The sequence below is a fragment of the Leucopleurus acutus genome (genome assembly GCF_964270905.1).
Source record: "Leucopleurus acutus genome assembly, chromosome: 15".
NCBI classification, from domain to species: domain Eukaryota; kingdom Metazoa; phylum Chordata; class Mammalia; order Artiodactyla; family Delphinidae; genus Leucopleurus; species Leucopleurus acutus.
In genome coordinates this window covers 56,090,586-56,103,981 of record NC_139157.1, presented here as the reverse complement: position 1 = coordinate 56,103,981, position 13,396 = coordinate 56,090,586, and the positions used below count along the sequence as shown (strand labels likewise).

Genomic DNA, 13,396 nt, shown 5'->3' with positions numbered 1-13,396 from the left:
AGGCAGGAATGAAAGGGACATTCCAAAAATTGCATGAAGATGTGGAACAAGGTGCTGACCTTTGAGCAGGACTTCTTTCCCACAGTGGAACATCAGAAGAGCAGGAGACTGATCAAGCTAGAGTGTGCATGAAACAGTAGGGTTAGGCCAGGTCAAAGGATATGGGAAGAAAGATGGAATTAGCCTTGTTTCTGAGATGAGTATGGGTGAGCTGACACATTGCTGTTTGTCCAAAACTCCTTTAGGTATTATGGCCCTCATGAGATGACTGTTGTTCTCCCGGGGTTGGGAAGAGGGTGATTGCATTGCTAGGTGGACTGGCATGGCAGCCTCCTAAGCTTTTTCACTTTGCATTGTCTTTCTCTAAGAGAGAAGCTTCCATAGGTTTTGCCCATTGTCAAATAGTAAGTGGTAGAGCCAATTGCACCCTGGTTTAGTTACAGGACAATCTGTCACACCATGCTTCACCCACTCCCAATAAAATATGCTAATACATGGATTCTCTTACCCCTTAGTTAAACATATAATCTTTAATAGGGCCTTGCAGAGCCTTACAAGCAAGGTTCCTCACTTGGCTCTTCATCCTTACCTTGTTCAACTAGTTCCCTCACATACTGGATGTGACTTCAATCATATTGATGGCTGTTGTCCTCGTCCCTAGGCGCTCTAGTATCATATTGATCTCAGGCTTTTTACTGCTGTGGCCTTGTCCTGACATGCTCTTCTTTCAGATTTTCAAATGGCTAGACTCCTTCTCATCTTTTAGGTTCTAGTGCATGTTTCATCTCCTCAGAAAAGGTTTCCAGACATATTACTCAATTCTGTCTTATCTTCTCTTATCTTGCCAAGTACCTTGATGTCATTCAATAGCTTATTGCCCTAGTTTATGTTTTTATACAATTTATCAGCATCAGAAGTAATGTGTTCTGGTCGTTTAGGCATTTATTATTGTTTTCTTCCCCTATATCATGAACTTCATTTCTCAGGGATTTTTCATTTATATAGAGGAGGGCTGGCTCATAGTAGGCTCCATAAAATCTTGTTGGATGAATGCATAAGCACTTGATAAACATTAGTTTCTTCTATATTCTAAAGTAAGCTACTACTTTTTCTCTTATAATTATAGTAGTTGTAATTTTCATGGTTCTTAGAACAAAATGAGATCATGTATATAAAAGTCCCTAATTCAGTTCTAAGCACATGATAGGCAATTAGGTAATGACTTTTTTTCATTCTTTTATCAATAAACCTCACTGAAACAGCACACCAGAAATTAATTATATGGTATAATTCAGATTGGGGTATTGTAATCATAGTGAAATTATGTCTTAGTATTATACATTGTATAGTATATATCTCATTATATATTATTTATTATATGTGATATAAGATGTGGTATAAGATATATATCATTTTTATTATATAGTTGTGGCAAAGTTATATTTAAATATTCTCTTGTGAGACCCAAGTATTCCCAAAGTAATCTGCCTTATTAGTGTTTCAAACTATATTAATTACAATTAGAAGAAAATAAAATTGTTCTAAATTAAAGTGAAATTTTCTATCTTGTAAAAAACTTATAATTGTGATAGTAAGTTTCATGATTAACTGACACTTCTTACCTTCATGTTCGCTGTTTCCAGGAAGAACCCTATGTCCTGTTTAAGAAGTCTGACAAACCTCTTTATGGAAATGATCGATTTGAGGGCTATTGCATTGACCTCCTCAGAGAGCTATCTACAATCCTTGGCTTTACATATGAAATTAGACTTGTGGAGGATGGGAAATATGGAGCCCAGGATGATGCCAATGGACAATGGAATGGAATGGTCCGTGAACTAATTGATCATGTAAGTCCCTTTTCTCATTATTTATTAACTTTGGAAGATTTCTAATAGATTTACTGTTTTTTTTTTTTTTTTTTGATGGTCAGGGGTTAATAATGTCAGAGAACAGTAATGTATTTTAAGTAGTTATTTTTTTCAATAATGTTATTAAAAGTATATATTATTTCTGACAAATACACAGGATGTAAGGGATGTATATAGTTCTATTAGAAACAAATGTCTGTCTTAAATTAACTAGTAGTTAGTGATTTAATATCTTGAAGTATTTGGTCCTAATTTATAAAATGGAATGTGGTTTTTTTTAATTTAACATCTTTATTGCAGTATAATTTAATTGCTTTACAATGTTGTATTAGTTTCTGCTGTACAGCAAAGTGAATCAGCTGTACGTATACATATACCCCCATATCCCATCCCTCTTGCATCTCTCTCCCACCCTCCTATCCCACCCCTCTAAGTGGTCACAAAGCACCACTGCTGCTGCTTCCTACTAGCTATCTATTTTACATTTGGTAGTGTATATATGTCAGTGCTACTCTCTCACTTCGTACCAGCTTACCCTTCCCCCTCCCCGTGTCCTCAAGTCCATTCTCTATATCAGCGTCTTTATTCCTGTCCTGCCCCTGGGTTTGTCAGAACAATTGTTTTTTTTTTGTACATTCCATATATATGTGTTAGCATACAGTATTTGTTTTTCTCTTTCTGACTTACTTCACTCTGTATGACAGACTCTAGGTCCATCCACCTACTACAAGTAACTCAGTTTTGTTTCATTTCTTTTTATAACTAATATTCCATAGTATATATGTGCCACATCTTCTTTATCCATTCATCTGTTGATGGATACTTAGGTTGCTTCCACGTCCTAGCTATTGTAAATAGTGCTGCAATGAATATTGTGGTACCTGACTCTTTTTGAATTATGGTTTTCTCAGGATATATGCCCAGTGGTGGGATTGCTGGGTCATATGATAGCTCTATTTTTAGTATTTTAAGGAACCTCCATACTGTTCTCCATAGTGGCTGTATCAATTTCCATTCCCCACAACGGTGCAAGAGGGTTCCCTTTTCTCCAAAACCTCTCCAGCATTTATTGTTTGTAGATTTTTTGATGATGGCCATTCTGACTGGTGTGAGATGATACCGCAATGCAGTATTGATTTGCATTTCTCTAATGATTAGTGTTGTTGAGCATCCTTTCATGTGTGTGTTGGCAATCTGTATATCTTCTTTGGAGAAATGTCTATTAAGGTCTTCTGCCCATTTTTGGATTGGGTTGTTCGTTTTTTAAATATCAAGCTGCATGAGCTGTTTATATATTTTGGAGATTAATCCTTGGTCCGTTGATTCATTTGCAAATATTTTCTCCCATTCTGAGAGCTGTCTTTGGTCTTGTTTATGGTTTCCTTTGCTGTGCAAAAGCTTTGAAGTTTCATTAGGTCCCATTTGTTTATTTTTGTTTTTAGTTCCATTACTCTAGGAGGTGGATCAAAAAAGATCTTGCTGTGATTTATGTCAAAGAGTGTTCTTCCTATGTTCTCCTCTAAGAGTTTTATACTGTCTGGTCTTACATTTAAGTCTCGAATGCATTTTGAGTTTATTTTTGTGTATGGTGTTAGGGAGTGTTCTAATTTCATTCTTTTACATGTAGCTGTCCAGTTTTCCCAGCACCACTTATTGAAGAGACTGTCTTTTCTCCATTGTATATCCTTGCCTCCTTTGTCATAGATTAGCTGGTCATAAGTGTGTGGGTTAACCTCTGGACTTTCTATCTTGTTCCATTGATCTATGTTTCTGTTTTTGTGCCAGTACTGTATTGTCTTGATTACTGTAGCTTTGTAGTATAGTCTGAAGTCAGGGAGTCTGATTCCTCCAGCTCCATTTTTTTCCCTCAAGACTGCTTTGGCTATTTGGGGTCTTTTGTGTCTCCATACAAATTTTAAGATTTTTTTGTTCTAGTTCCGTAAAAAATGCCATTGGTAATTTGATAGGGATTGCATTGAATCTCTAGATTGCTTTAGGTAGTATAGTCATTTTCATAATATTGATTCTTCCAATCCAAGAACATGGTATATCTCTGCATCTTTTGGTATCGTCTTTAATTTCTCTCATCAGTGTCTTATAGTTTTATGCATACAGGTCTTTTTGTCTCCCTAGGTAGCTTTATTCCTAGGTATTTTATTCTTTTTGTTGCAGTGGTAAATGGGAGTGTTTCCTTAATTTCTCTTTCAGATTTTTCCTCATTAGTGTATAGGAATGCAAGAGATTTCTGTGCATTAATTTTATATCCTGCAACTTTACCAAATTCATTGATTAGCTCTAGTAGTTTTCTGGTGGCATCTTTAGGATTCTCTATGTATAGTATCATATCATCTGCAAACAGTGACAGTTTTACTTCTTCTTTTCCAATTTGTATTCCTTTTATTTCTTTTTCTTCTCTGATTGCTGTGGTTAGGACTTCCAAAACTATGTTGAATAACAGTGGTGAGAGTGGACATCCTTGTCTTGTTCCTGATCTTAGAGGAAATGCTTTCAGTTTTTCGCCATTGAGAATGATGTTTGCTGTGGGTATGTCATATATGGCCTTTATTATGTTGAGATAGGTTCCCTCTATGCCCACTTTCTGGAGAGTTTTTATCATAAATGGGTGTTGAATTTTGTCAAAAGGATTTTCTGCATCTATTGAGATGATCATATGGTGTTTATTCTTCAGTTTGTTAATATGGTGTATCACATTGATTAATTTACGTATATTGAAGAATCCTTGCATCCCTGGGATAAATCCCACTTGATCATGGTGTATGATCCTTTTAATGTATTGTTGGATTCTGTTTGCTAGTATTTTGTTGAGGATTTTTTCATCTATATTCATCAGTGATATTGGTCTTTAATTTTCTTTTTTTGTAGTATCTTTGTCTGGTTTTGGTATCAGGGTTATGGTGGCCTCATAGCATGAGTTTGGGAGTGTTCCTTTCTCTATAATTTTTTGGAAGAGTTTGAGAAGGATCGGTTTTATCTCTTCTCTAAATGTTTGATACAATTCACCTGTGAAGCCATCTGGTCCTGGATTTTTGTTTGTTGGAAGATTTTTTTTTTTTTTTTGCAGTATGCGGGCCTCTCACTGTTGTGACCTCTCCTGTTGCAGAGCACAGGCTCTGGACGCGCAGGCTCAGTGGCCATGGCTCACGGGCCCAGCCACTCCGCAGCATGTGGGATCTTCCCAGACCAGGGCACAAACCCGTGTCCCCTGCATCAGCAGGGGGACTCTCAACCACTGCGCCACCAGGGAAGATTTTTAATCACAGTTTCACTTTCATTACTTGTGATTGGTCTGTTCATATTTTCTATATCTTCCTGGTTCAGTCTTGGAAAGTTATCCCTTTCTAAGAATTTGTCCATTTCTTCCAGGTTGTCCGTTTTATTGTAATAGAGTTGCTTGTGGTAGTCTCTTAGGATACTTTGTATTTCTGCGGTGTCTGTTATAACTTCTCCTTTTTCATTTCTAATTTTACTGATTTGAGTTCTCTCCCTCTCTTTCTTGATGAGTCTGGCCAATGGTTTATCAATTTTGTTTAGCTTCTCAAAGAACCAGCTTTTAGTTTTATTGATCTTTGCTATTGTTTTCTTTGTTCTATTTCAGTTATTTCTGCTCTGATCTTTATGGTTTCTTTCCTTCTGCTAACTTTGGGTTTTGTTTGTTCTTCTTTGTCTAGTTCTTTTAGGTGTAAGGTTAGATTGTTTATTTGAGATTTTTCTTGCTTGTTGAGGTAGGCTTGTATAGCTATAAACTTCCCTCTTAGAACTGGTTTTGATGTATCCCATAGGTTTTGGATCGTGGTGTTTTCATTGTCATTTGTCTCTAGGTATTTTTTGATTTCCTCTTTGATTTCTTCAGTGATCTCTTGGTTATTTAGTAAGGTAGTGTTTAGCCTCCATGTGTTTGTGTTTTTTACATTTTTTCCCCTGTAATTGATTTCTAATCTCATAGCATTGTGGTCAGAAAAGATGCTTGATATGATTTCAGTTTTCTTAAATTTACTGAGGCTTGATTTGTGACCCAAGATGTGATCTTCTTAAATAATTCTGAAAGCTTTCCACTTCTCTCCATCTCCACAGTCACATGGATTAAATTCCCAATATGAGAATCTTCTCCTTTTAATCTGTTATCTAACTATATCATTCAACTAAAGTCTTGTTTCAGGAAGAGAAATCTGATCATGCCCCTCTTTTGCATAAAGTCTTTCAATAGTTTTCATTGTCCTAAGGATATAGGACCAACTGTATAATATATTTACAAGCCCTTCTACATTTGGTTATTGTTTCTCTCCTATGGAAATCTTTCTGACCCTTCAGATAGACTCTCAGACCTTCTCCACCCTGCTTTCTCTGTTGGGAGGTTCCCTTACATAGAGTAAAGCAACAGGGCTTCCCAGTCAGTGTTCCAAGGGAGAGAGGAGAGTAAGGTTAGAATATTTATTTTCCTCCTCATTCCCTGAGATGTCGTCTTGAGCTGGCTTGTGCCCCCTCACTGAATGTCACAGTTTCTCATAATAGTGCCTGCTCTACACAACTGTCTCTCCTGCTCTCAGTTCCAGTTTACACCCTACATAGCTTTGTTTAATTCTGATCTTAGGGGTGGTTACCGCTTAGCTGCTAATAGCCTTCGGTTCCTGCACCATTCCTTAAAATTTCCACTCACCAGTGGTTCTCAAAGTATATTCCATAAACCTGCAACATCAGTATCACTTTCAAACTTGTTAGAAATGCAAATTTTCAGGTCCTACTCTAGACCTACCAGGTCTGAAACTCTGCAGTGAAACCTGGCAATCTCTATTTTAACAAGGCTTACTGATGAGATTCTGATGTTCCCTGAAGTTTGAGAATCATAAGTCCTTTTGTGAGTAAACCCTGCTCAGGTATCTTCATTTGAGTGTGCACCTGTTTTCTGTTGAGACCCTGACTGGTGAAGCTTTTTATATTTTCGCTTATCCTGCTCTCTCCAGCCACATCCAGGTGGGCTTTATTCAGTCTTGTTCTCCTTTGCCTCCCGTCTAGTTTTCTGTCCCCAGCACTCTAAACCCCAGTCCAGCTCACCTCGTCTAAATTGCTTTTGCTTAGTTTCAAAAACAGTCCCCCAGTGAGGCTTCCCCTTCCCACCACAGGAAGCCCACCTGCTATGAGTTTCCACATCGTTCTTATTACATAACACCATCAACTTTATTTTAATTACCAGCTTAATATCTACTCTATTTACTTGCATCTAAGTAGTATAATAGTTATATCAAGCAAGGCTATTTCAGTTGCAAGTGTAAGAAACACGGCTAAATATAGCTTACACAAACATATTTTTTTAGAAGCCCCACATTACAAAAAACATCCAACAGTGATTTTCACTTCAAGTACATTGGATCCAGGGTCTTAAAGTAGGCCATTGTATGCATTGACCTCTCTTTCACTGCCTTGTTATCTCTTGGCTTTGCTCTCTTTATAGATTTTATTCTTAAACACTTTCTTTCCACATGGTGACAAAGGAGGCTCAAGTTGGCACTAGGCCAGCGGCTTTCAACTAGGGGCAATTTTTTCTCCAGGAGACATGTGGCAATGTTGGGAGACGTTTTTATTGTCACAACTTAAGGAGGTGGGAGAGATGTTGCTACTGCCATCAAGGGGTAGAGGCTAGAGGTGCTAGTCTCTAAATAATGTACAAGATAGCCCCTCACAACAAAAAATTACTTGCCTCAAATATCAGTAGTGTTGAAGTTGAGAAACTCTAATCTAGGTTTATCTGTTTCTTAGAGTCCTCCTTCTGAAAGAGATAGTGGTCTCCTTTTGCCAAAGTGTCAGCAAAATCTATTGCAGAGTGTTGGGGGGAGGTGGGAGGGGTGTCCGCTGGGCCAGCTTTGGACCATGTGCCAATCTGGGAACTAATCCATAAGGCTGGGGTAGAGGAGGTGGTTATTGGAATGGCCACACTTGGATCATATGTCGACATCTGGAACTGTGGGACAGAATCGGCCACATCTGAATTATGGTACTTATAATTTTTATGTGAACTTGGGGGCAGAGGCAAGCAATATTTATTTTAAACCAGCTATATGCCAATCCATTTTCTAGATGTTCTAGGTTTTACTTGGTTAAGTAGAAGGGGAATAACCGTCAAGAGGCTGAATTTATTCAGGTGTTGTGATGGGGAAATATAATTAAAAATAAGATCTTCGTCCACCCCAGAAAACTTCTCCACAAAGCTAGAAGAAAAAGAAAATTTTATTATTGAATAAGCATTACACTAGAATGTGATGTACACTATAGGCAATTTGCTAAGAGATTGCAAAGACAGAAGTATCACCCTTTTATGTAGCCAAGCAGACACAGCGCATTACATACATGTTTTCAAGATAAGCAATAACTAGTCCTCAAGAAATCTTGAAAGTACTATTTATCACACATAGTTCATATTAAATTTATTTGGTAATTGAGGTGACCATCTGTGTTAGATAATTGGCTTTATACAGTAGAAAAATAAGCTTCTCATATCTTTATGACAGCAGGTAGATTTTAGGCACTTGCCCACCAAAGTTAGCTCCTACCCTCCCACAGAAATTTGGAGTTAGGGTGCACTCTTCCTTGGTGATTCCTTTTCAAAGACATACCTCCCAGGTCCTTGAGAAAGGCATCCCCTGGTGGGAAACCTGGCAAGAGGCTTAACTAACTTTTAAAGATTTATATACATTTCAAAAAGAGAGAGAGAGAAAGGACTTAAAATTATAAGTTTTCTTAAGTAAATGTTCTAAGAAAAGGGGAGGGGTCTCTGATTATTTTCAATAGAGAGAATTGAGTCTCGTTTAATTTGAATTTGTCCTTACAGTTGCAGGTCTAATTATTTTAGTAATAACTGTTTTTAACACCTTCTTCTCTCTCCTTCCTTCTTGAGAGGACCCTCAATGTATAGGGTTTGACAAGATCTCTCAAATTCATTTTAATCTAACCAGGGACAGTTATTGGTGGTACGATATGAAGATAGCACCTCAGAAAGTTATTAGGAGAAAGTGGCTCCCTGAGGCATTGTTAGTCCTTGGAAAATGACAAGACGTTCCCCTAAAAACACCTTCCTCCCCCATCATTTCCACAACAGGGCTGCATAACATGTGTACTAGTAAGTACTTGGTGAGACAGTTGTGGGTTCAAGTCTTAATTCTTTTACTATGTAGCTTTATGCCTTGGGCACATTGCTTTAAACTCTTTAAGCCTTAGTTTTCTCAAAAATAAAATAATGTCATATTAATAATTAGGAATTTTATATATATATACACACACACACATATGTTTCCTAATGCGGTGTCTGACAAATAATAGATAATCAACAAATGGAGACATAATAAGTTTGAACTAATAAGTTCAAAGTTTTTGTCTTCTTACTTATCCTATATTTCTACTATGGTGTTTATGAGTATTCTTGTTGAAGACTAAAAAGTATATTTAGACAGTATTACAGTGATAAAGATGTAGGGATTATAGTTGCTATTGATATTAATTTTATATTGAATTATAGTAAAATCAGTGTTAAGTTTTTTGTGGTTTTTTTTTTACATCTTTATTGGAGTATAATTGCTTTACAATGGTGTGTTAGTTTCTGCTTTATAACAAAATGAATCAGTTATACATATACATATGTTCCCATATCTCTTCCCTCTTGCGTCTCCCTCCCTCCCACCCTCCCTATCCCACCCCTCCAGGCGGTGACAAAGCACCGGAGCCCATCTCCCTGTGCCTTGCGGCTGCTTCCCACTAGCTATCTACCTTATGTTTGTTAGTGTGTATATGTCCATGCCTCTCTCTCGCCCTGTAACAAAAAATTTTTGTGAGCCATCAAACTGATTAAACTCTTTATCAGGACACTATTTTACTGTATCAGTTCACTGCATCCACAGTCTTCTATATTAAGGTATATACATGGTAGCGTTCATTTGCTCCAAATATACTGAAAATAACTAGGAGACACAAATAACAGGATTGCAGCAAGTGTTCAGCATTCAAGAATATTTATTGAAAGAATGACACAAATGGTCCACAGTGTGCCACACCAAATGTTACACTCAAGCATCTTGCTCCTTAGAGAATATGTGACATATTTTCCAAATGCTTTTCTTCTTATGTTGTCTTCCAGGGGCCTCAGTGAAAGTGTCTATTCATGCTCCAAGGAAAGAAATAAGGAGTGACATATTTTCCTCAGAAAATTAAAAGCATCATAACTTTTTGTGTAATATTTTATGAAATATTTGATCGAGTTTTTCACTCTTAAAAGCAAGCTTAGCTATTAAACCTGACATAGAAGTGATGAGTACACAGAAACTTGCTAATGCAACCATTGTATTAAGTTGGACATACATTTACTTGTAGCTTTGGGCTATGTATTCCTTATGGCTAATAACTCATTTGTGGACTCATGAGACAACTGTTTTTTGTTATTCATAAATCCAACTAGAGTCATTCATAAGCATGAGGGGAAACACCTAAGCTGCAATAAGCTAGCAGCACATATTATTATGGGACTCCTTGAAGGAGACAAGGGCTGTTGCATTACTTTCCAGTCTTTGGTGATGTTTGCCTTGGCAGTGGAAAACTAGGAAGATTTATGCTTGTAAACATCCATACATAAGTTAATAAAGCAGGATGTCAAGTCTCTTTTTGTGCAGGCTAAAAATAGACCTCAGATCTGTCCCTACCTTCCAGTTTTACACCCACCAACCTAGTTCAGACACTTGCCACCTCATTATGTATTTATTATGTACCTCCTGCCTCTTCTTTAGTCATGTTCTTCTTTGATAACTAGTGACTTCTCAAAGCTGTCCCACTCAAAGTATTGCAGAGATGCCAACAGATTGTACTATAAACTTTCAAGTACGCATGTTGACCTTTCATTTATTTCTCACTGTCCCCTGACACCTAGTGGCTCATGCAGTCCTTAAGCTCTTTCACTTTGTCACCTGTTTTAAAGTACACCTCCAGGGTTCCATGTTGGGACTCTGCTTACCTAGGCTTTTCCTGATCATTTCACACTTCTAAAGAGCCCACTTATATAAACACCTGTAGAACTCCTACTTCTTCTGGTGCTTGATCACAGACACTCCTTGCTACTTGAAATCCTTTGTCCTTTCATCTTTCACACAGAATAAGCCCCAGCTGGAGGCAAATTTCCTAACGCCTTTAAGCCAGTGATCTGCAGGGGGCTTCTCTGATCTAGTGTCCTAATGCTGATAAAATCTGTGAGGGAATACTGTGTACTCATACTCCTCAGATCTACAGTTACTTCTTAACTGCAAATTTGGGAATTTGGGTGCTTTCTGTCTATCTACCTATGCTGTGTAGCCTTGGGAAAGCTACTTATTCTGTTTTAAGGTCAGTTTTATCACATGTACCGGGGCAATAATGATACTCACTCATAGAATGATGGTGTGGATTGAATGTTAATATCTGAGAGTGGAGCAGCAGTGTAGCCATTTTTAACTTATTCAGATACATCAGTGGCACAGCAGAGATGGGGGACGGATGGGGGCGACACAGGGAAGGGGAGAAGGATGACAACAGAGAGAAAGAACAAATTAAATGTTGTCTGACAGTGATACTGAACCCACTGTAGGTCTCATGCCTTGCTGTGTGAAAGCTCCTGGCACAGATGTATACTCTCACGTACGCAGATACAGACTTTAAAACAAAGAAGTAACCTAACTTCTAGTCAAAAACTGCTAATTAATCTGGTATGCAGCTATAGGAATTGAGTTCATTTCTATGACTGGAATGTTTAATGAGTCTTCGAATCATATTTGAGAAGCTGACTCTGAGGACATGAATGTATGACACAGGTGTGTTACCTGTCAAATAGGAAATATTATTATTACTGTTAATATATCCGAAGGGATACCAAACGTTTTCTTTCATGTTGTTTTATCTTGGCTATGAAACACCAGGAGTTAATTTGATTATGGTTAAACCATGATTGTATTTAAAACAGATAATTGACAATATGTATGCTATGGTATTATCAGAGGGCATTTTTCTATCATTACCACTAAAAAACAAGAGATTTTTTAAAGCCATATTCTCAGTCTTTTTACATCATTAGAATTGTTTAGATCAGACTATGAGAAGTGTTTGTTTGTTGTTACTTAGCTCTTTAAGAGATGCCAAAGAACTTTACAACTTCTTTGGGCTTAGAAAGACTTCTCTTTTAATATCATTAACCGTTTGTGGTTGGTAAGAGAGTAGATTGGTCAATAAAAGCTTTTTTTTTTTCTTTTTAATGAAGCTCTTTTTTTTATAACTTCAAGTGCTGTTGAAATTTTAAAAGCAAACAAACAAAAACTTGATCATTTGACAGATTAAAAAAAGAATGAGAAAATTTCTGTTTTAGTTTATAAAACAACTATGGCAAAGTGGGAAGTCTGTTAGGACCTAATTCCCCCTTATTTTACATAATTTTTAAGAAGACCAGTGATGCTATGGTTTTCCAGCTGCCTGAATGCTTCCCAGCATGCTGCCTCAGCAATGCAATCAGTGTTTAACATTATCAAGCCTTTTGTGATTCATGAATAAGCCTTGGAGGACCTCACTTACTTCGCCTTGCCTTCTAATTGGTCTTTTATTACATACTAGGGAGGAAATCAAACATTTGTTTTTCAAGGAACAGTCTCCAGGTATCATCACAAAAATGAAAAGGCTAAATCAAAAAACAGTTGCTAACTAAATAGGAATTGACTTGTGCTGTAGCTCTGAATTTTGATATCATGTTGTCTCAACTCTGCATTCTAGTGGAAGCATTCAGTATTTCAGTTAAAAAAATTGAATAGGGTTAATATTATTATCACTATTATTTTTTTTTTTAATTTTGGGAAAAATCACTAAAACATAGAAGTACAAATTTATTTATAATTTCCTATGACCGAGAAGTGGCAACTGTAAACATGTTTGTTAACTTTGCTTCAAGTTTCTCTCTTTTAATACAAAAGTTATAAAACTTTACAGATTATGTTGAAGTCCCTTACTCACCGTAAAATTTCTCACTTTAGTAATTTCCAAATCAATTGTAAAAGGTAAAATTACATTTCCCTCATCCCTCCCCACATGTAACCATTCTTAAGTTTGATGTTCTCCTGGTCCATTTTGTATAAATTTCTTAAAGTATTTGGTAGTATTTTTATTTGACCAGTCTCTACTGAGATTCAAATTATTTCCAGTGTTATGCTATGAAAACAAATGCTGTCAGAAAGGGCCATGTCTTGTCTTGTTGTCTTGTCTCCTGGAGCACCTGTGTCAAGAGGTTCTCTAAGAGATGTACTGGGAAAGGAATTGCTAGTCAGAGTTTACAGATATTTTCAGTTTCATTAGATATTGAAAATATTGTTCTACAAATTGCTTTACCAATTTACATTTTTGCCAGTAGTTTGTAAGAGTTCTGCTTCTCTGCAAAATCGCTAACATGAGATTCTCACTATTTGAATTTGGTCAGTTTAAAGACACATGGAATCCCATTGCTTTAATTTATATTCCCTGAT

At 36.9% G+C, this 13,396-nt stretch overlaps 1 protein-coding gene across 3 annotated transcripts in view; it reads left to right on the top strand.

Annotated features, from left to right (window-relative positions):
• GRIK2 (glutamate ionotropic receptor kainate type subunit 2) overlaps positions 1-13,396 on the top strand; it is a gene marked incomplete at both ends in the record, with an annotated part of 633,053 nt that overhangs the window by 452,489 nt on the left and 167,168 nt on the right. For all 3 annotated transcript variants that reach the window (XM_082855302.1, XM_082855303.1, XM_082855304.1), the window contains one exon: positions 1,644-1,850. In XM_082855302.1, coding sequence (XP_082711428.1) covers positions 1,644-1,850 — 207 coding nt within the window. The remainder of the gene's footprint in view (positions 1-1,643; positions 1,851-13,396) is intronic.